This window comes from Amborella trichopoda, chromosome 4, assembly GCF_054954075.1.
Source record: "Amborella trichopoda isolate Santa Cruz 75 chromosome 4, AtrichopodaSantaCruz75HAP2 v2.0, whole genome shotgun sequence".
NCBI classification, from domain to species: domain Eukaryota; kingdom Viridiplantae; phylum Streptophyta; class Magnoliopsida; order Amborellales; family Amborellaceae; genus Amborella; species Amborella trichopoda.
In genome coordinates this window covers 31,879,448-31,903,573 of record NC_142339.1, presented here as the reverse complement: position 1 = coordinate 31,903,573, position 24,126 = coordinate 31,879,448, and the positions used below count along the sequence as shown (strand labels likewise).

Sequence of the window (24,126 nt, the reverse complement as noted above, 5' to 3'; positions counted from 1 at the left end):
AGTTATTTGGTGTAAAAAGATTCACAAGGACCAATTAGTGTGAAAATATTCCCACATCTAACTATACGAGGGAATTTTTGCATGTGAAAATATTTCCACTTGAAATAAACATATGGTAAATTTTTTTACCACAAATTGGACCAACATCTCTTGAGGTGGGGATAGTTTCGTGGGTTTATTTTCACATATCGGAGCCACCTGTGTTATCAAATATAATTATTTTTGCTAAAACACTCTTATGAATTAGATAGAGAAACAATATCAAATTTAAGTTTCAAAGAGAAAGTATCTTAAAAATTTAGAGAGAGAGAGAGAAAGCATCTAAAACTTTTAGCAAAAAACTATCCTAAATTTTTAAAAAAACTATATCAAAATTTAAGTTTTAGAGAGAGAAAATATATTAAAATTTTAAAGAGAGACTATATCAAATTTTAGATAGGCAACTTTTTAGAGTAGGAAACTATCTCAAAATTTTTAAAGAAACTAGTTCAAATTTTAAATTTTAGAGAGAGGCTATATCAAATTTTAGAGAGAAATTACTTCAAACTTTTTGGAGAGAAACTATTTCAAAATTTTTAAAGAGAGAAACTATCTCAAATTTAAGTTAAAATTTTAGACAGAGAAACTACCTGAAAATTTTTAGAGGGAAATTATGTCAAATTTTAAGTTTTAGAGAGGAAAACTATCTTAAAATTTACAGAGATTATCAAATTTTAGAAAGTACCTGAAATTTTTTAAAGAGAAACTATCTCAAAATTTTGAAAGAGAAACTATCACAAATTTTAGGTTTTAGAGAGAAAAAGTATCTTAAAATTTAAAAAAAAAACTATATCAACTTTTGGAGAGAGAAACTACCTGAAAACTTTTAGAGGGAGAAACTATCTCAAAATTTTTCAAGAGAAACTACCTCAAGGTTTTTAGAGAGAAAAGCTTGATCTCAAATTTCAAGTTTTTAGAGGATAACTATATCAAATTTTTTAGAGAGAAAAACTATCTCAAAACTTATGTTTTAGAGAGAAATTATTTAAAAAATTGTAAAGAGATAAGCTATTTCAAATTCTAAATTTTAGATAGATTGAAAAAGAAACTATCCCAAAATTTCAAGTTTGTTGTACACTCTCCATTTGTGCTTGTTTGTCATTTTTCTTTACCAAACTTAAAGCAGGAAAAAACATGCTTGGGTAATTTTCTCTTATAAAATTATTTGTATATGTAAATATTTTCCGGTCAAACTGTCACACGTATGAAATGACCACTTAATATTAGAGAGAGAGAGAGAAAGGTTTTGATTTAACTTATATACAATAGGGGAATGATATAGATTCGGTTTCTATGCGGCCAGCCATATTGTAGTAATGCAGGCTTGACAATAAATATATCTTTTAAATATAATTTGATTTTAATTTTTAGAAAATACATAATCTTATGAATTTTATTTTTTTGAAAACTAAAAATAATAATTATATTAAAAAAAATTTGGACCATTAGTTACAATTATTTTTAGATGGACCACCTATTTGCATCTATCTTTAAGATGGATGCTTTATATCTTTGGACCGCATATTGTAGAAATGCAGACCAGCTCACATGAAACAATTTTCCTATAAATTAAAATTTGTACATTGTAATGAAATTTAAAGTGTATATACACATTGTATTATATAAATATATAAAAAATGTCTAAAGACCTGGTAGATGAGGTTGGGCAGACCTATATCTAGACTCAACCTGGGAATTAGTCAGGTCCATGATTTTGCACCAGGACCTGAGTGGTAGGGTTGGGAAGCATTACCCAGACCTAGATCCAGGTTGGGTCGTCAGGCTTACCCGACCTAGACACATGGCGACATACATCAGTATTTGGGTAAGAAATTCAGTATGGATAAGACAGGTATCTCTTAATGAGCGAAAAGTGGAAAATTTCATGAGTCCTGCATTTTCTCCAATCTGCAACGAGTTTTAAAGTTTGTTGCACTCTGCTTCACTTCCCTTATGGCATTACATCTAAAAGAAGAGCAGCTAAATACATGAAGAATGGTAAACTTAATTCACAACAATCTAATATAAATTCTTAATTTACAGAACACAAAAGATTTCCCCTCACTATGTACATCTAACATTGACAATCGAACTAAACTCACAGCTCACTGATTAGATTGATCACATCTACCAAGGCCCAGTTCGTGTCCTCCTCAAACACCTCTTTGGTCCAACTTCATGGTTCGTCATCTCCAGTACCTAGCAGTTCCAGTATAATAAGTTCCAGTATAATAAGATAGATCAGAACAAGAAGCATGACAATGTGTTGATCAAATTAGAATTTCTGCATTTGCTGAAACAAGCGATAGGATGATAATTTTTTATATAATGAAACATGGGAGAAGTAAAAGGAGCACTGTAAGCACTAAGAATAATATGCAAGCAACCATAACAGTGTATTCAAACAGTTTTATCTTCGCTACAGGAACTGCATAAAATATTCGTGATTTGACAGTGCAAGGCTCTATGTAATCTAAAATTTACTTGCCAACCTTGTGACTTTTAACCAGCCAAGTACCATTAGTTTTCACAAGGGTGCGTTTGCCAACAAAAAAAGCATGTTGCCTTCCTTTCCCATCAGAATGCAGTGCGCTCTCAACAGACTTGGCATCCAGCCCATTACAAGGCATTCGAAAAAGACAGTGTTTAGGGGCTCATTAGGTAGAGGCTCATTAGGTAGAGGCGGAAATTACCAAAAAGGGTTTTGGGTACATGCTTGACTACAGCCAAGCTTACCATATGGGTAGGTGCAAAGCACTACATAGCTGATAATTCAAACATTACATCTATGTCACTTGCAGACCACAAAGTAGCTGATAATTCATGCATCAAGATGACGCCTAAGGGCCCATTTGGATGGTATAACAACTCCAACAAGGAATCAGGTTATTTAGTAACTAGTTAAAAGGAGTTTTTTTCTCCAGAACTGGGGACCTTTGGCGGTATTTTATAACAAGTACAGGTCAAGAAAAATCCGTTACCAATGACTGGTGGAGCATATCATGCAGGTCCATTCAAATAGGGTCCGATCTCCTGAATAACTGGTTTCCCTTCTCAGGCAAAGTAAAAGTTGAATACCTCCTTTCAGATAACCAAAATATAAGTAGCTAGAAAATAGATGACCCACTTGAACGCCTCAAGCCATCAAATACAAATCTAATTTGTGTAGCTTCCCAGAATGAAAACTTGATACTAATGGACCAAAGGCTGCAATTTCGGGATCTAACTCGACATTGGCCATCATAGCTTGTGCCACTGCAACAGAGGAGCGAAATTTAAGCAACTAGAAGACATGATAGGCTGCAAAATCTACATAATATATTGATTATTTCCTTTGAAAACACCATACCGCAAAATAAGACTTCTAAAGCTTACAGCCTATTTCCATGGTCCCCTATGCTGCGGTTTGACTACAAAAACAACTCTGTTTATCTTCTTTGACCCCATGGGTTCCTGAAACTAGACCAAGGCCAAGGCTCGTGCACTGCTCACTGGCTTGAGAATGGTGATTCCTTGTCCTTCATGGGTTGTGATGGCGGAACAAGACTCTCACAAAGCAATCAGGAATGGATATTAAGGAGATCTAGGATATTAGTGACAAATTTACTATCATGGCACATTATGGAGAAGATCTTGGATATTAGCAACAAATTTACAATCTCCTTCACCATCCTATGTAAAAGCACAAGGGATGGACTTCCCAGAGCATGTCTTATCACCGTAACCTTGGGTCTCTAGGATAGTTTGTTCTACTGCTTCTAGACTACTAGTATTGCATCCTAGGCTGTTGCACTTTGTCACTTTCTTCCCTGCTTTCCTCCCCTTCTATTCATCTCTTTCCCCTTCCTGTTGCATACTTATTTTTGTTCTAAGCTGTCTACACCCAGTGCCCTTGATGCATACTTTAAGATATCCATGCAAAAATAAAACAAAAACATTGTGTTTAAATGTGTTTTAATGCATTTAGGCAGTCACTACATTTAATTGCATTTAGATAGTCCCTGCAATATCAAACTTCACAAAGAAAATGCCTCTTTTTACAGTCAACTTGCAGCTAGGTCAAACCTTGCACCAAGCCTAGTGCAATCTGTGGAGCACGGATTGCTGACTGTTATGGATAGAAGGAACCAGGACATTGTTGGGGAAAACATACTTAATATGAAACCATTGTGCTTGATGCCGAGCTAGAAAGGATTGGTGGGGAAGATTGTCATCGAAATCTCATAGGCCGATGGCAACTGATGTATTCTCCCCTAAATTAATCATATCATCTAGTAACTGAATATGGGAGGCATTCAACATATCTTCTTCCTTTGGAGAAAGAACTTCAATCAACCTGAGACACCCCTTCCTGAGGATTATGACAAAACCATCTACACATGAAATTTATGTTTACAATGATTGTTCTTTAAACTTATCTTGACCTTGGTAAGAAATAAACTGCTTAACAGGATCAACATCTTTTTAATAGAAATTTTGGAATAGTTTTCTTGGAATTTAGGCACTTGATATGATGGCTATGGTGTAGACAATGGCGACACTAGACCCCAAGTTCGTATGCCATCACTAACATACCCAAAAGGAAAAAGTATGAGGATTTTCATTCTCTCATAACATGTCCATTCCCAATATTACCGAGGTAGAAAAATGATTTTGCCAATATATGGACCAATTTATTGTCTCATGTAGGTTCCATACACTCCCTCATGTGAATGCAATATCTGGTATCTCAAATATGGACCTCAGTTCCAAACTATTCTACCACCTACAGAGCACAATATCGTGCTCTACAGTCTACACAACCTTAAATAAGAGAAAACAAGATCCATGGATGAAAGTCTATTTGTGAACAGAGTATCTTGAAAGAGGAATGCAATTTGTAGATGGTAAAACAACAATCATATGGCTCACAGTTTCCCAAACATAGAAAAAATGTGGAGTGATAGAAAAAAGTAGAAGAACTATGGAGTAGTGATTGAAGACCTAACAAACAAAGATCTAAGTTTGTACTGGATGTATATGAACAGATAAAATTGCTGGCATGGAAAAATGGATATCTGAATATTTACCTATCCTAAAGCTGAAAGTGATTCCATTTTCTCCCCATAAATTATTTTTGAATCAACATTAGAATAAAACTTATTAACAAACTAGATAGTTAGTCATTCTAATTTGGCCATGAGCATCAGTCTTTCACAGGAAAACCCTCATTCATGTTCAATCCAAATTCATATTAACTATATCATATAATTTTCTCCATTTTGTGCTCTGGTTTCATACACCATCTTATAGTTGGGACGTCATCCTTGTTCACCATGTGTCTGTTCAACAATTTTATATTTATTTCTTGAGATGAACAATGTTACATCCATTTATATGAATTTCATAAGCCTGCTTCATAACAATGACAAACTATTCTCATCGTCATCATCAAAGCCTTTTCGCAACTATTTTAAGAGACATACGTCATTTGATTTTCCATTTTAAAGTTGTTTTAGGACTTATTCAAACTAGAAAAAGAAAATATGGATTCTTAGTAATGTGCCATAGATCCAACCCACCATACAAATTCATTCTTTTTAAAAACAAAGAACTTTTTACAGATTCTCATACATTATTATCAGTGATAAGTATTTGATGAAGTCCATTAAGATGCCTGAAGAGAAAAGAATTATAAACTAAGCATTTCACTGAATGAAATAATAAAATGAAAGATTAATTTAGTATTCACACCTGATTTTTTCGTAGTTCCATTAATTGCTCCTGCAATAATGTTGTACAGGCAACAAAAAACACACGATAGTGAGTTTCCAAGACTTTCCCAAGGTGAGTGGCCGAGCTAGTAGAAGTACTGAGAAACTAGATGCACAAGCACATTTACAATCAATATTTACTGTTGTAAATGACAGCAATTCCATTTTAATAAAGCAATCAGATTACCTGTTTTTTCTGCAGTTCCATGTTCTCTTCTTTGAGTTTCTGCACTTCGGCTTCCAACTCCATTGTATATGCCTGACACAAGTTTAGAAGGACATAAAAAAACCGAAAATAAATAATTCAGCACCATATTTGATAAAGATTTCAAATGTTTCATTTTAAAAATTCAAAATATACACGCTTAAGCAAAAGTATTTTTTTTCCAAGTTATGTGCTTTCTTTCCTTACAAGTAGACTATGGGCATGCATAGCAAGGATTGAAGATTGCAGACATATCTTTCAAACTATCCATCCCCATTTTGACATGAAACAGTCGTGGTATACTTTCCTGGATCACTTTGATTAAGATGCAAGCCACATGATGAATCCATGGACATTTCCCCCTCTTATAATATCACCTCGATCAATAATATCAAACTGTAATTGCTATAATTGTCTTATTTTCAATTATCAGATATATGGTACATTATCTAAGAAGGGTGAGAACCTTAAACTTTCCCTTAGCCTGTCTTATGCCCAGGTAAAGGAGCTAGGTTGTATTAGGTAGGTAGCCAACGTAAAACTTTGCCCAAACTTATCATAAATCCTAAAAACCCCAATTAGCTGGGAAAAGGCTTTAACGATGTTTACATAGAGTGTTCACAAACTTGGCTGTCAAAGAATATCGTAGTTTCTGAAAGTGTGTGCGTCTCACAAAATTAATTGAGAAGACATGGTTACAAAGACAATCACTATCATATTCCCGTAACATGCAAGAATGGAAGAATTCCTCATAGAACTTGAACAAATATTGAAAACTTGAGAGATCATTATGTTAGCCGTCAAAAGATCTCCAAAGGTACGACCATGAAGATCATTTATGCAAAATTCCATTTATTTACAAACTAATGATAGAAAAAACTGTACCAATATAAAAACATTCAAAACCATATGGGGAAAACAAAAACTAGGCAAAGGAAGAAATCCCTTTTTTACTCTCAAAGAGAAAACCCATTTCAGGCAAAGAAATTATACACATACATAAAGTAATATGTCATAAAATAAACTAAATGATGTTTGTTTTCCAAAAAGAATTTACTGAAAACTAAGTTACCAATCCATAGAAGAAAGAACTAAAAAAGAAAAAGAAAAATGAAAGCATACGAGAAAATTGGAAGACCATAAATACCTGTTTGCGTGCCCGTGACCTTGCAGCTGATTCCCTGTTCTTTATCATACGCCTCTGCCGCCGCTCAACAACTTTCTCCACAGATCCACTACATTTCCTCCCTCTAAGGCCCCCACTGAAAATGTAAGGAGTGGGAGACAGAGAGGAATTGTCTCCATTGCTCTTGCCTAGACCATCAGAGGAAAGCTGAGCAGGAGAGCCTGCAGCTACATTCTTGGTTGCTCCTCCTCCTAACCCAACAAGGCCCAATCCAACCCCACCACCTTGGAGACCACCGCCATGCATAAAGCCATTCCCAACTGGAGCAGCTGTTCCAATGCTATTAACTGATGACCCATCACCAATACCTACCATTCCAACTCCAGGCCTTCCCTGAAGACCATTTCCAGCTCCCCCCACTTGAGATAAGCCAAGCCCGCTTCCCATACCAGGGTTCGTTAAGTCAAGGTTGTTGGGTAATTGCAGAGTAGAGGTGAAACCTACCTGTGATTCATCCCGGAAAAGATGGTTTTGAGGTTGTTTTTGCTGTTGTTGTTGGACTACAGGGCTCCTCCTATACTGTGAATTCAGCCATGATGCTTGCTGAGAAGGAGTGGGCTGGTTAGTGAGAGAATTGCTCTGTTGTACTCCTTGTTGTGACTTGTTATTGGAAAGAAGACCTCCTCCACCGTTTTGCCAAGTCGGTTGCTGGATCCCCAGAGCAAGGCCCCCACTCTTCCCAATTGGGTTGCCTCCGGAACCGCTGTACCAGCCATTGTTCATTGGGTTTGGAGCCGTCGACTGGGTATCTTCTCTCACAACCCCTGCTCTCACTAGAAACTCCTCCAAAGTTATTTCTCCTAGTGTTTGTTGCCTCTGTTGCAAAGCGGGCCCTGCATTGTTCCCATTGTTCCCTTCTTTACTCTCCTTGAATAAGTCTCTCCACACTTCATCCACCGTCTTTTGGCTAAGTGTCCGAGGCAAAGTGAGCGAGCCCTGCCTTTGCAAGCTAAACTGCCTTGGAAGATTACTGTTATTGCTACTGTTTCCTAGATTTCCTTCGAATGCAAGAGCCATGGCTTGGCTTTCTTCTGCAGTCCATATGTTTTTTAGGAACTCATCCATGTTCATGGAACCAAAGTCCTTACCCATGCCCCCTAGTGCATTCTGGAACTCATCGAGCGTCAGAGAGTAGACTGAAGGTTGCCGAGCCAGAGGATTACTACTATCGGCGTAGTTGTTGTTAACCATCCGAGAATTGTTCCCCTGTTGATGATAGGAATCAGGGCCATCTGGTTGAAGATTTCTGAAATTCATGTGAGAACCCATAATTAGTTACCTTGCTTTTTCTCTGCAAATTCAGGATGCTTCCTTCTTTCCTCTCAATCTTGTAATTCTTGTATCAGATGGACAGGACTCCGCAAGAGCAAGGAATAAACAAGTTGAAGACCCTGGATATAACTCAAAAATGGTCTAGAAATCACATCTAATAATGTCCTTGCACTTGAAAAAGCTTCACTCATTCAAACTCTACAACATGTCCTAAAGATGCTGGGATTTTACAGAGCAGGATTGGGAGAATATCTCCATTCGAAATACCAACAAATACACTTCCAATCCTCAAGAGAGAGCTTCCCGAGCTTACTTCACCAGCACAAGGAGACACAAAAACCGTAAACACTTCAGATCATACAATCATAAAGTTTAGAGAGAAATGCATCTAATTCCGCCTTAATCAACGAATTCGAAGCCCATGATATGGATAATGTAGTCATCCATCTCAGGTAGCCCCCAACAAATCCAGTTCTTCAAGTCACAGATCTAAAAAACCCAAACAAGAAACTCATTAACCTCATCAAATCCACTTCCCCTCATCAAAATCCAAATTTTCCATCCAAAGCAATCCCACCATCACACACACCTCAGTCCTCACCAAAAACAAAACAGAAATGAAAAAAGAGAGAGAACATAAAAAAAATTCACAATTCAAACTTCCAATAACGAGTTATGCAGTCAAAAGTGTTTCATGATAAGAGTCATAAAACACGGAAGTTGGGTGGCTCTGTCGTCGAAACCTGCATATCAAATCTTTGTAAACCTCAAACTACCATAGATGGAAAGGAGGAGAAAAAAATCAGAAAGTTTCAGACATGAAAATAGATACTGAGATTTCAAAAAATTATGAAACGAATGATCATACCACAAGAGGGGCGCTCATACCACAAGTCGAAAAGTGGGGCGGTGGCTCTGCGTTTCTTACTCCAAATATTGGATGGCCAGGTGTCGGTTTTGGCCATCCCGCAGGACACTAAATGTGCTTCATTATCCATTAATCGAGAACCCTAAGCGTACCAATAAATGTCACACACGTGGTCCAGTAGAAACGTTTCCCTGTCGCCTGTGATGTGACGCTCACCCAATAAGATGCTGCGGAGTGTCCCTTCTTCCACCATCCATTTCCTGAATCCCGACAACCACGTTTTCTTGCCTTCGCTCCTTGTCATTTTCTCTTACGAGTATGATATGATCCCGCGAGAGTATACTGAAGAACAACTCCCTCGTAGCTACTTGGGAGATTATTTCGAATTCAAGATTTTGGGATCCATCTCATTCTTGTTTTTGATGAATTTTTTATTTTTATTTTTAGTTCTTGGTCTAGATCTTTTCCTTAAAAAAAGTAGACAACTTTTGTGTGCTATTGAGATGTCATTTTTTTTAGGTATGTAGAGAGTGAGAATTAGGGTTTTTTTTTTTTTTTTTTTGTGAGGTTAGTAAAGAGGTCATAAACTATGATCCCTTTGGACTATAGTTTATTTCTACTCCCTTGTGAACAAACCTATGGGGAGATTTTTTCCAACCTGAAATTTTGGGAACAACCAAAAAATCACTAGATGATTATTGTAAAAAAAAAAATTTAAAATTTGAGTTTTCTAATACTTAGATTATACCCTCTACAAATTAGATGGTGTGTATTTAATCTCGATGCATTTTTTTTTTTTTTTTTTTTTTCAAGTGTGCATAAGGTGCAGTTAGGAAATTTTTCTTATTAAGGTTAATGTGTGGGTTTAAGAGGTTACATCCTAAAATTTAGGATCCTAAAATTAATTATAGGTGGCGGTTTTACCCGAGGGAATAAATGAATATCAATACTCATGCAGGAATATAATACCTTTTAGCTCTAAAAATTACAATTTGAGATCTAAAAATATATTCATAGCACAAAATTTGACCGAAACAGTATATATTCTCGTAGGATTAAAAGGTCTTTTACTTTTTAGTTTATATTTTTTTAATTTTTAAAAATTAGGTTTTAATTTTTAAAAAATTGGTACGTCCTGAAGATCTGTTGAACTTTGGCAGTTTGTTTGGGTAATTCATTTAGATAGAGGGTGAGGAGAAGTGTGAGAGGACCCAGACCCTCCGCGTCTCATGGAGAAGCCCTTTTCAAAGGTTGAAAAGATAAATAACCAATGCTTTCGTTTCCCCGTAACAAGGTTGCCCGGTGTTGCCCTCACGATAATGTTTATTGTGCTCGATGTCAAAACAACGACCCTTTTTTGTTTTTTTTGGGTAATTTAGTGGGGAGGACGAGCCTCTATTTGTTTTTTAAATCGTTAGTAGTTTTTTAAAGTGTTAGGTAATAATGAAAACTTTGAAATAAATAATGCTACCATCATGACCTCAACCTCATTTTCAAAATAATCTTCCGTTGTTAACAACTGATAGCTGGTCCTAACCTCTTTTTGTATCAAGTAGACTGTATCAATCATTGGCTCACAAATGATTTATAAAAATGAAATGTTTAGTAGCAACCACACACTCTAGTCACTACGTTGTGGTTTCTATTGTCACTTACACCATCCCAGTAATACCTTCAAAAAACTAATTCCAACACCTTCAAAAAGCTAATTCCCAAACTATTTAAAAAACCCGGGTACGGGTATGTCTTCTTCACTGAATTATGTAAAAAAAAAAAGAAGTTGCAACTTTAAAATGTAGAATTAAGGTGTGCCTCAAAAATCCATCAAAAAATGCTATTTTGATATTGGAAAGATCACCTCGACAACGAGATATATGGAAATGAAAAAGGAAAAAAGAGAGAGATTTCGTGTCTAAAAAATAGTTCATCTTGCCGTATATTATCTAGAAGATCTATTTTTAAATTTTCATATGGTTATAGATCTACTTGATTTGAATTATTTTTGGAGTTTAAAATTTTATAATTAGAGTTGAAAATAGATTTTTAGGCATCCTAAGAATTTTTTTCACCAAAACTATATCTTAAAATAAAATTTGGAGGTGCCCCTACTTTGATTGTTTAAGATTACGACCTTATGCAAATCACACCCTTTGTAAAATGTGGCTAAATTTAATAGTAGCGTACTGAGCAAAAGCCTTCAAGTTCTATGATATCCCTCGTCTACTTAGTACTGCAATGCATTGCATATCCAGAATGTCTGCTTGAGTGCTTTCACCCTAGGTCCTCCTGGTTGAGTTGTTTCGGTAACAAGCAATCTACTCAATAAGGATGGAATTGAAATATTGAATCTAATGTACATATTTGTACAAATTAAAGAGAGAGAGCCATGACTACTTTTTTTTAATGATGAACCATGACAACTTTTTTTTTTTTGGGATGTTATAAGATAAAGAAAAGAAAGGGAAAGGGAAACGGACAAAAAGAAGAAGCATGGCTCAGTAGAAAGATGGCATTAAAGAGTGGCTAATTTAGCTAGACTGTCAGCTTCTCCATTTTTCTCCCTATTGATGTGCTCAAAGATGATCTCTATGATTTGTAGGCTTAGCATTATTTCATCCATGATGGGGGTCAATTGCCATGGCCAAGATGAGGGCTAGCGCACCACTTAATAGCATTTGCAGTGTCTCCCTATATGATGATGTGCATGTTCTTCATAGAGCTTTCAAACACCTTCTTTAATTGCCCTCAGTTTTGCCTCATTGATGTAATAGAATTTGAGCTGCCCATGATGGGTGGAGATGACATTCCTATGTGAATCACTCAAGATGCCTCCATAGCCAGCTTTTTGTGCTTCTGTACGAACACTCCCATCAAAAGGCAACTTCAACCAGCCGTCTTGACGTGGTAGCCCCTCTGCTGATTTGATAGTCTCTTTCATCAATCAGCGAAATTGATGAAAAATAACTCTTTCGGGTAACTGTTCAGATTTGAAGAGACCTATGCCCCGTAAACCATGAGCCTCGAGACTGCTCTTGTTAAGGTCTGTTGATGTTCTGGAGTGTCCCTCAAGTACTCTTGCATTCCTCTCCTTCCATAAAGTCCATAGAAGGGCTGCGAGTAAGATTTGCCATAGGTGACCTATACTCTTTGGAAAGGCTGGGTTAAGAATGGATGCAAAAAATTGATGAATTGTCTCAGGTATGACCCATTGCCACTTAAATTGCTTAAGACCCAATCGCATAAACTTTTGACAAAACGACAATGTAGAAAAAGATGGTTACTATTTTCTGCATCTTGTTTGCACAGGATACACACATTCACAAGTATTTTGCCCGCGTTTCTGAGTTGTTAGCCAGTCAGCACTTGGTTCCGTTCCAATAGCCCTATGAAATCTCTTACGCTTCTGGGAGCCTTAATGCTCCAGACTCATAGTATTTCTAGTATTCAATCAATGCTTATCTCGTGATATAAAGATTTGAACGAGAAAGTGCCACTGGGTTTTAGCTCCCAAATGATGGAATTCTATCTACGAGGATAATAAAAGATTGAGTAGAATTTCTGCATCAAAGATATATATTGATGTTCTGTGGTTGCATCAAATCTTCTCAAAAGTAGTTCAACACTGCATCAAAAGTAGTTCAACACTGCAAGTACAATTAGACTCCAACCATGTGACCATTTATGAGAGGTAAGCTTGTACGGAGGTTGACCATCTATAAAGTTCCGGATATTACATTTTGAGAGAAGTATTGCCCAACCATTTTGCTGACTAGAACTTTGTCTTATCACTTGTGCCAACTCTCATTCTGTTGAACATGAGGAAAAGATTCCTTTCAGAGTCTATACCTTTCCAAATCATCGATGAGGAGTGTCCATTGCTGAGTTTCTTTGGTACGATCCATGTTGATCTTTTCTCTATTTGGATATATTTAGCCTTTGACATTCCACTGGATGTTCTTGACTGATTCTCCAACGCTACTTAGTTAGCAAGGCATCATTCATAAGTTTTAGTCTACAGATTCAGCATAGCCACTCTACCGAAATTGTTGCATCAAGGCCTCTAATATTTTAAGGATTGAGATTGGTGCTCAGTAAAAGGAGATGAAATAAGGCGTGTTGGTTAATGTAGAGTTGGTTAGTGTGATTCTACCCCCGAAAGAAAGATATCTTCTCTCCCAACCATCTAGATTGTAATCAAAGCGCTCTATAATTGGACCCCAAGTTGATTTAGGCAGTTTCCCACCCGCAAGGGAACTCCTAAATATTTGGAATGAAGTTTTTCAATATCATAGCGTAACCATTCAACGTAAATATTCAATTCACTTTTTGAATAGTTGATGCCTAAAATTTTTTATTTTGATAAATTTATACTGGCCCCTGATATGAGTTCATAGTACTTAAGGACAACTAGATGTGTTGCACCTATTCAAGGGAGGCCATAGTAAGGAGTAGAGTGTCATATGCATATTGTAGATATGAAATTGGAGTCTTGTATCCATGGACCTTGAGGTCTTCAATTAGGTACGAGTTGACGAAACATCTCATCATTTGGCTAAAAGATTCTTCCATTAGTGTGAATAGGAATGGCGATAGAGGGTCTCACTGTAAACCTCTCATGGCTTGAAAATAACCACAAGCCTTGCCATTCATTGAGATAGAAAGGTGAGTAAAGGAGACACAACCTTTGATCCATTTTCTCCATCTCAAACTAAAGCCCATTAATCTCATTATGTCATCCAGATAGTCCCACTCTACCCTGTCATAGGTTTTTCCAAAGTCAAATTTGCATAAAAAGTCCTTTAGTGGCATTGCTTCTGATAGAATAAACCACCTCTTGAGCCACTAGTATACCATATGTAATTTTCCTTCCTTTGATAAAGGCAGATTGAGGCCCCTCCACCACTAAGGAATTCATCTTTTTCAACCTATTTCCCATAATTTTAACTTGGATTTTGTAGGTTGAAGTTACTAAATCGATGGGCTTAATATCTTATAATATATCCAATTGCCTCTTCTTGGGGATGAGGGCGATGAAGGTGAAGTTTAGGTCTCTATTGACAGTAGCATCGGAATCGAATTCATGAAAGAAATTTATGAGATCCCCATTGATTAATCCCAGAATTCCTAGAAGAAGGCCATTAGGAACTGTAAGGACCTGGACTTTCCTAAGGTGATAACGATTAAGTGCGCGGTTGAGCGCAGGCAGGCGAATGCACGTGGGTGGATACGTGTTAGAGCGCACACGCACGGGTGGATGTGTATTAGAGCACACGCACGGGTAGACGAGTCTGCGTAGAGCGCGAGTGGAGGTGAGTGTGCAGTTAGGAATGGGTGAACCGAAGCACTGTTGAGCACGAATGGATATTGCACTGTTGAGAGCGGGTAGATATGGCGCTATTGAGCGCAGATGGATATTACGCTGTTGAGCGTGGATGGATATTACGTTGTTGAGAGCAGATGGATATGGCGCCGTTGAGCACAGATGGATGAGCGCGGATGGCTAGATACGCGTTGAGAGCGCAGGCAGATGAGAGTGCCACTAGGCATTAGTGATGTATGATAGTCTAGGGTTGCTTCTTCTCTCTCTTGCTTGCTTTATCTCTCCATGCAAGAGTGCTATGTGGCACATGCATGCCGCACCACCATCATGATGGCTCCCATGCTTGCTTCCTTCCTTCTCCTCATGCATGCCCACTAGTGTGTCATGTGAAAATTATATGCTGCCACCATCCATGATTATTTATTCACTCCACCACTCATGAAATGGGGTTTCTATCTCTCACCCACATTCTCCTTCTCCCTTGGAGTTTGACATTCGAGGAGAAGTTGGAGGAATACTTTAGAGCTTCGATTTGGAATTGGTAAGTGGATGTAGTTTTCATGTCTTTATACTTATGTTAATGCATGTTTTTTACCTAATCAAAGTATGAAACTTAAGTATGAATATGGATGTAAATGTGAGTGAGGGTGCATGTTATTGAACTTCCTATAAAATGTGTTATGATTTCCACAATTTTAGCATCTGTTTGAGAGATCGTTTGAGTATTTTAAATATCTACTTAGATTATGAAATTTGGTGAGAAAGCAACCCATTGAATTTATTTTATCATGGAAAAGACCCCTTACTAATAGCTTATTTGGTTTGAAAGTTATTAACCATTTTATGGAGCATGCCCGATTTGTGAAATGAAATTCCAGTGATTTAACATGTTTTTGTGTGAAGCTTTTCATTGACTAAAACACAATATAATGAGGTAAAACTACTTCAAAATGATAGATAAATGAATCTATTTTGAAAAAAATTTTGGAAGAATGATAAAATTCCCTGTGGTTTGAAATTTATGTCTATTTTCCTATGCGAATGTCACATTGGATTTTCTGCTGTGAAGACAGGAACTTTAGTCAAGAACACCAAACAGTTTGGCAGACTTTAAACCAAAATTTGGGGTTATACCCTTACGAAAGTTGTGTTTTCATGAGCCTAAATTGTTATAAAAGCAGTTGTTTGAACACATTTTTCAGCACCTTGATCCCTAATGCGGAATAAAGAGGAAGCAGGTCAATAAAACCTCAGTGGAAATTTTGACAGTCTTAGAATGGCCTCAGAACTGGTCAAGAAAGCACTCCAAAAGGCCACTTGCCAAGTTTTGTATCAATCCGACATATCTAAGGCAGTAAACACAAAGAAATAATTTCGACAAAATTGGCCTCTAGCACCCTGAAATGGACCCCGTAACTAGAATTATATTTCTGATACATCAAACAGCTTTGGGACTACCACCATTAGATCCGGCACGGTCGAAAACCCCTATGGGTCAAGCTTCGTCTTAATCGGGTACCCCAGGACAAAGTTATAGATAAAATACCAAAAAGGGGTAAGCCGCACACTATTCCCATGTGGCCACCCTACAACAAAACACTATTAAAGGTGGTTGTTTCACAGTCCCGGGCAGTGACTTTCAGAGCCTATATCTCACTCGTTCTAAGTCGGATGGCTTTCAAATTTTGTGAGCATGTTCGTCTCATCAAGACGCGCGTTTCGATATGTGTTACGCCTCTTGACGATGCCTAAGCAAAGAGAAAAACTAGAGAGAAGTTGCTGATCCTTGAAGAAAATTGCAAAAAATTCAGTAGCAGCATGTCTCACTCGAGCGGTCAAATCACGACGCTCGCGTACTCGATCAACACGAAACCAATTGCGTTAGGTCTGAGGCAATCCTTGGTCCGAACCCTGCGTACGATGAACGGTTGGATTTCACACACAGAGGCGTCAAAGCTGCTATTTTGGCTACCATATTTCAAGATTCCGGCCACCATATTTCAAGATTCCGGCCAAACACTTAAGACGACGAAATCTTCGTCCGGATACGAATCGAGTTGAGTTTGTTGCAACGTAATCGTGACAACATGCTCAATGTGATTTAGTGAAGAAACCGAAAAAAAACATCAAGAAACGAGCACACTATCGATCCAAAGTTTTCAAGTTTTAAGCAAATTTCAAGTCTCATGATCATGACTTAAAAACATGATTCATGACTCGAAGTTGGTATCAAATCGATTGCCATGCCGAGCCCTACAAGAAAACAATCAACTTTTGAACAAACGGGCATCGGAGCAACCCCAGATCAGTCATGGAAGATCATGCAAGTTCTCAAACAACAGCAGCAACTGTTAATTGAATTAAAATAAAGTCTAAAATTGGGTGCAAAACAATCCTTTTGTACCCAATTTTAGAATTTATTTTAATTCAATTAAATTGTTATTCTCTTCAATTTTAGGTAGTTTTTGGGCATCCACCCACGTTTGGGCTCAATTCTATATAAACATGCAAAGCTTAATTGCAAAAAAACCTTGGGTTCATTCTTCAATCATTCAATAAAGTTTTCATTTCTTGCTTAAGCTTGTAGGTGCGTCTTGGAGATTGAGAGAGGAGAGAGAAGAAAAGGGTCGATATCCCTCAGTAAGGTAACTTTCTCTCTCCTCCTTTTCTCTCTCATTTTTATCTCTCTTTCTCTCTACTTTTCACTCTCATCTCTATCTCTCTCCTCCTGTTTTATCTCTCATCTCCATCTCTCTCTTTCTCTCCCTCCTCTTTTCTCTCTCATCTCTATCTCTCTTCTTTTCTCTCTCATTTCTCTCTTTCTCTTTTCTCTCATCTGTCTCTTTCTCTCTCTTCCTCCTCTAGTCTATCATGTTTCTGTCTCCATGTTCCTCTTTCTTTCTCCATTCACGCATGGCAGACCTATCGTCTGGTGTGATGCCTTCCTGCTCATGAGACATGAACAGTGAGCTGGGCCTTAGCTCGAGTGGTGGGCCGGGCCTTTATCAAAATTCTCACTTCTCTCTTCTGTCACAGATGGCGTAAGCCTATCGCCGCCTGTGTTTTCTTCCTTTTTCTCTCTTCTGTCACACACGACACGAGCCTAGTGCCTCCTATGTTTTCTCTTTCTATCTTCTCTTCTGTCAGCCGGCACAAGCCTAGCGCCGCCTGTGTTTTCCATCCTTGTTCTTTTATCACATACGGCAGAAGCCTATCGTCGTCTGTGTTCTTTCCCTCTCCTCTTTCTTCTGACACAGTCGGCGCAAGCCTATTGCCACCTGTGTTCCTTCTCTCTCTCTTTTGTCAAAGACGACAGAAGCACATCGTGTGTTCTTTCTCTCTCTTCTCTCCTTATGTCACGGCCGGTAGAGGACCATCGCCGCCTAAGTTTCATCTACTTCTTTCTCACGTCACAGCCGGTGGAAGCCTATTGCTGCCTGTGTTTCCTCCTCATTCTTCTTCCTCACGTCATAGCCGATGGAAGCCATTACCATCTGAGTCTTCTCTCTCTCCATCTCATTGCCATCTGTGTTCCTGCTCCCTTCCTTCCCTTCTCTCTCTTCTTATTTTCTCATTGTTGTCCCTCTTACTCTCTTCTTCTTCTCTTTTATCTTCTTTTCTTCTTCTTCTCTTTTCTCTTCTTTTCTTCTTCTTCTAATTTTCTCTCTATCTTCCTATTTTTCTTATTTCTTTCTCTTACCCTTTCGTTTGACCAAGAGAGGTCAAGACTAGCCATCCATGGTAGTCTTGTCATTTAGCCGTAATGTCGTTGTGTCAGTCAGAGTTACTGTGCCCGCTTTATCGCCACGACAAACTAGCCATTTTGTTTAGCTAGTCAGCATTGTACTATCGTCTAGTAGTAATTCTGTTGAGCCGATCTGAAGTACCGAACCCGTTTTACTGCCATGCCGGGTCAATTACTTACTAGTTTAGTCACTGTGTCGGTCTCACTATCTGGTCAAATTCTTTTAACCCCAATCTTTCTTCTCTCATTCTTCTCTTCCTCTTTTTGAATGTGCACGTCCGTGTACATTCCCGAAAGGCAAGGTGGGGTCCTTGACCCACTTGTTTGGTAACATTTTCTATGTGTGTGTTATTGCAGAAACAGGAAAATACAGGCTAAGGGAGGTGATTCCGAACTAGTTTTACGGCTGAGGGGCTTACTTCGTGATCTAAGAGGGCGTCCACGTGAGCCAGCCGAGTAAGTCCTGAACCCATCTTAAATTCCTCTCTCATCAATTGGTCTACTTGCCTTTGTTTTTTAGCAAGGTTCCCGAGTGAGCAATCTCAAAGTCCCGGGTTCCCTTGAAACCCGATACATGTGCCGCCTGATCATCCGGATCCGGAGGGTGAGATCGAGGCACCTAACCAACTTGACGACTCCACCGGGGACTTACAACCCCTTCGTTGGGTCGTTCTTGTTTGGCTAGTTTTTCTTTCTTTTTTTCTGTTTTCACATATCACATGGCCGCTGGGTTTCTTAACCCATTCATCCAGATCAGGGATTTTCTTATCTCTGCATTCGCGAGTGTCCTCAGGGAACAAGTTCCTTGAATTTTGTTTCTAAACTTCCTTTTGAGCAAAGACCGCGGGTCTAGCTTCCGGGTCTTAACCTGGATTGGTGTGAGGAGGGACTTAAAGGTCCCTAACTCCCCGTCTCCTAACTCTGGTGGAACTTTCATCAAGGTCCCTTGCATCGGCAACACATATGTTGCCATACACAACATGCACCCTGCCACCGGCAAGTCACTTGTCGGTCGTATTGCCAAGGTACACTGGAAGGCTGCCCAATCCCTTGCTGCAAAAGGCAAACAAGTTGTCATTACTTCTGTGGGTTGCCAGAAGACTACCCCCCACATTCTTGTACCATCATGAGTCTCTATCCCTAGAAGCTAGATACATCGAGGTGGAGACCCCGGGGCCTCCACCTTTAGCACACACCATAAGGGTCATGGGTCATCCACTCGAGCCAAATCTCGAGGCAACCCTTATATTACCTCAAGTCAGCGTCCAGGATCAGACCTCCCGAGGTCAGGTCCTGCATACGTTAATCATATGCATCCCACTGCTCGGGGCAACACCATCATTACCCCAACCCGATTACACGAAAGATGACCCCTCATCCTCCTACTCAGCACACACTAGCACACCTTGTAAGGGGCAGGTTTCCAGGTGTTTACATACATCTGCTCACGATTCTCGGCCTCCTAAGGCCAGACCACTTGCTCGAGCCCTGGCTGACCCCTAAGTCACCCGTGATCCTTCTTCAAGGGGTGCACACGCGTCGCCGTTACAGATAGCCCCTCGCCCTCGACTCAGGCATCCTCATGAGTCAACCCTGCTCTTGCCTGCTCCTCCTTCTTCGAGCAAGCACCCCCAGCCTTGGTACTCCAAGACCTTCCCCAAGAGTACAATCCTGAACCAACCTTGTCATCTCAATCATGTCTTTGGAACTCATAAGAGAGCTTGGGGCAAAGACCTGATGGAAGATCGAGTCCTTCATCCTCCCAAGCCCAGGATGACTTCAGTCTCTGGCCCTCATCCTTTGCTGCCCTTGATGGAGACAGCTCTCTCTTGTGCAAGAAGGGCAGATCATCCGTAGTCCCGATCACAGTTTTAATGCGAGGTCCAACAAAACCTCAAAGCTAAACGAGCTAGAGGTCTGTAAATTCTGACCAAGGAAGTGACTCAGGCAGTCGGGGCAACCAGCACTGATGACCCTCTTCGCCTAAACCCCTTCTTCCCTCTTCAGATGATGAAAACTGAAGAAGATGTACATGAGCCTTGCATTGTGGTTGGCGTTGTAGAAAATGACCCAGCCACTCGGCAGCCACAGTCCCAAGACCATCGAGAACCGGTCCTCACGTGAGCGGCATATAAGAATAGAGTCCAGTCGGGGCATGCTGACCCCCTGCTGACAGATTTGCCGTGCACGACCAGTCAAGTTTGCAAGCCCTCAACTGCAACTAAGGTTGACCTCCCTGGAGAAATAGTCAGTGTAATGGTTATAAACGAACCTTACTCGCAGGAAGACCGCATGAACAAGTTTGAAGATATGGTGTGCACAATGATGGAGAAGATAGATCGTATAGCCATCGCACGACGATCAGTTAACCATGAGGTCAATTCCCATCACTCAAATGGTGCACCACCAAGGCATCCCCTTCCCTCTGCCTCATAGAACAATTCTGTCCGTTATCCCGTCTCACAGGCAGACATTGATGCTATGGTTATCCATAGCTTAAAGAGCAGACAAATTCTGGGGATACAGGGTGAAGGGCCTTATCAAAGGCCGTACCCTTCATACATTGATTAGGTACCGTTTCCCTCATACTACAAGAAAGGGAAAATTCCCCTTTTCAATAAAACCACTTCCCCGAACCAGCATATCGCTTACTTCTAAGCAGTGTGTCGAGAAACAACTGCTGATGGGAGACTCCTTCTCCATCAGTTTTTCAGTGGTATGCTCGACTTCCCCCAAACTCGGTGCATACTTGGGAGGAAATGGAGAAAGTCTTTTATCAGTGCTTTGACGAGGTCGAGAGAGAGGTTCAAACCATCAAGCTTCTCACCCTGGCCCAAGACCTTGATGAGCCCATGGACCAGGTCATATCAAGGTGGAGAAATTTGGCTGCTCACCATCTCAATCCTATGCTTGAGAAGGAAGCAGTTCAAACTTATGTGCGGAACATGCGACCTGAAATCGCTCTACATGTTGAGGCCTCAAATCCGACTTCCATGTCAGAGTTGATCTCCAAATCGGTCCGCATAGAAAGCCTATCGCGCCACCACGGTGGGTCATGACAATCGTCTGCAAGCTCGAGAAACAACCGGGGCAATGAAAATACTCGTACGAGCACCCGGGGCAACCAACAAAAAGGAGTGATCAGTGCAGCTGTCACGGTCACTGATTCAAAGAAGGCTCCCTCCCAAACTTTGGACCTCTCCAAAGGTGTGAGCACAATAAAGATAACGCCTCAGGCAGGCAAGCAACAACAGGCATACAACCGAGTACCCCCACCCACAATTCTTAATCGGGAAGATTATTGGACCAGACATAGGAATAAAGTATACCCCTTTGAGAAGGAATGGGTCCCTGCGCTATTTTGATTATTATTGGAACAAAACATGATCGAGCTTCCAAAGGCCAAGTTCTTTGATCAAGTTGGACTTGATACCCAGGCAAATTACTGTGCTTACCATAGAATGGTCAGCCACCCCACAAATGACTGGTTCACGCTGAAAGACATTATTTAGGCTCTGATTCAGAAGGGTCAAATCAAGCTTGAAGAGCTAAAAGAGGCATTCGGGGTAACAGAAGCCTCCCATGCAGTAACAGTCCGAGAGGAAGATGAAGCCCCGGTCTCCTTCACACATTTTTTGTTATAATGCTTCAAGAAAATCATATCACACCGAAATTGGCAAGGCAGCCCCGACGCCTTACTCGAGGAATGAGGACTGTTGGTGCTCATACCACAAGATATGAGTGCATTACCTGTGCGAATGTACTAGTTTCCATGATATAATTACAAAAAAAATACAGGAATGTCAAGAGTCTTACAACGTTTCAGTAAGTGATCCACAAGTCATTGCTCCACCGGTCCAGCAGGACCTCCCAACTCAAGACCTATGTGAAGATGAATCAGATCTTGCTAAAACTTCGACTTCTCAGCCATGGATAGTCCACCATGGGTGAAGCAGACTCAAGTCTTTAAGGAGAGAAGCAGTTCGCCAAACTAGGGTTGTTCACAAGCCTAGTGAGATGAATAAAGCACCACCTCAGTAAACCAGAAGGAGATGGGCATCAAGGGCTGCTTGCAAGAGAAACAAGACGACTCAACCACTAGTCGAGCAGGAATTTCTCAGGCCCCTTCCCCCACTGCCAACGTTACTAGACTTTATCCCTGACACGATCCTCTTTCCTTCCCCATCTCATCAAGAGGACGTCCCCGAGTCATCTTCTCCTCAAATCACATCCAATGAGCATGATGACGTTACAATGGTCTAAGTAGGGGAAAAACCTGAAAGATTCCCTGTACATGTCCAACCCTGGTGATGATGTGAAAAGCTGCCCAGATCAGTCTAATGAGGGGAACAACCTTAAAAGTCGCCCACTTTCGGACCCTTCAAAGTGTTGAGCGCACTTCCACCTGAGTGGCATTCACTATCTGTGGTCGTGATCCCACACCCTATTGCCCTCCGGTGAGTATGGTAGGGGGAAGGGGGCGGGGTCATGACAATTTGTAGTATTAGAGCAGTCAGGATTGGATTCTTAGTGTAGAGAGTCTTAGAGGATCCTTTATGTTGTTGATTAGGCTAGTAACTAGCGTCTAGGTGTTCTTGTCTTTGGTCAAGATGTCGAGGACTCGTGCTAATAATTCAAGTGTGAGTAATGGGAACACGAAGGCTTTCGGGGAATTCTTTAGGATGCTCGGTGTCATAACTCAAGTTATGAAGGATTGTATGTCAGCCCCGGCTGCACCTGCCCCAGACTAGGTAGATAATAGGTTGATTGAAAGATTTAGGAGACTTGCACCTCCTACATTCTCGGGGCATGAAGGAGTAAAGAAGCATGAAAGATGGTGGAAGCAACTTGAGAAGATCTTTAAAGTTTTACATTGTTCAGATGAGCTAAGAGTTAGATTGGGAACCTTTATTCTAGAAAGGGATGCGAGCATTGGTGGAGTTCGGTGAAACAGTCCTGGGTGGAGACAGGGACTGCGGCCACCTGGGAGAACTTCCTAGTGGCATCCAATGAGAAGTATTTCCTTGACTCTGTCTGAAAGATGAAAGAAGTTAAATTCATTGAGCTACCGCACTGGAGACTATTGGTAGCACAATATGCAGCCAAGTTTGCGGAGCTCTCTCAGTATGTGCCCCATATTATCAACATAGAGGCATGTAACGTGACCAAATTTGAGAATGGCCTCGGGATAGATACCCGAGGGAGAGTAATGTCAGCCAATCTTAAGGCGTTCTCCCCATTGATGGACCTTGCTATGAAGATCGAGAAGGATTTTGAGGAGTTCCAACCGAGGAAGGAAGGGACACCATCCGGTAATTTTGGGACTAAGAGATATTTTAGGGAAAGGACTCAACAGGGCAATGTGAAACCCCAGAAGACTTTCCCGAGCAATGTGAGAGAGAATCAGCACCCGACATGCTCATATTGTGGGTTGAGCAACCACTATGTAGCTCAGTGCCGCGAGAAGCCAAAAGTGTCTTTGGTTGTGGCAAGCATGGCCACCTTATCAACCACCGCCCTGTGAAGAGGCTGGAGAACAGACCAAAGACTCAAGATCTGGTGTTTTCACTCACGGAGTAGGAGGGTAAGGCCTCTACCTCAGTGATCCGAGGTAAGCTCTTTATCTTGATAGACACTGATGTTGTATACAAACAGTGTGCGGTTTCTGCCCTTAGGGCTCATCGTCTTTTGGCTAGAAGGTGTGTCGGGTACTTGGCGTATGTGGTGCAAAATCGGGA

The 24,126-nt window shown here is 40.1% G+C and overlaps 1 protein-coding gene across 10 annotated transcripts; it reads right to left on the bottom strand.

Annotated features, from left to right (window-relative positions):
* Nucleotides 1-1,913: 1,913 nt before the first annotated feature.
* ABF3 (abscisic acid responsive elements-binding factor 3) lies at nt 1,914-9,408 on the bottom strand. 10 transcript variants are annotated; one of them, XM_088863989.1, is made up of 6 exons: nt 9,324-9,408; nt 8,463-9,198; nt 7,145-8,389; nt 5,980-6,051; nt 5,773-5,802; nt 1,914-2,238 (listed from the first exon to the last, which is right to left on the bottom strand). In XM_088863989.1, the coding sequence occupies exons 3-6, from the start codon at nt 8,372-8,374 to the stop codon at nt 2,167-2,169; spliced, it is 1,404 nt and encodes a 467-aa protein (XP_088720115.1). In that variant the 5' UTR covers nt 8,375-8,389; nt 8,463-9,198; nt 9,324-9,408; the 3' UTR covers nt 1,914-2,166. The 10 variants fall into 10 exon arrangements, with proteins under 10 accessions (XP_088720115.1, XP_088720114.1, XP_088720116.1 ...); XM_088863988.1 differs by having other exon boundaries at nt 8,463-8,944; XM_088863990.1 differs by having other exon boundaries at nt 9,344-9,408.
* Nucleotides 9,409-24,126: the final 14,718 nt, after the last annotated feature.

What these genes read in the sequence shown, in the direction of transcription:
- ABF3 (XM_020661757.2), bottom strand. Translation starts at nt 8,452, where the DNA reads ATGGGTTCTCACATGAATTTCAGAAATCTTCAACCAGATGGCCCTGAT. An exon ending in GGTCACGGGCACGCAAACAG is followed by an intron (nt 6,052 to 7,144) that starts GTATTTATGGTC and finishes AACTTGTGTCAG; the next exon opens with GCATATACAATGGAGTTGGA. An exon ending in TGGAACTACGAAAAAATCAG is followed by an intron (nt 2,239 to 5,772) that starts GTGTGAATACTA and finishes TGGAACTGCTAG; the next exon opens with GTACTGGAGATGACGAACCA.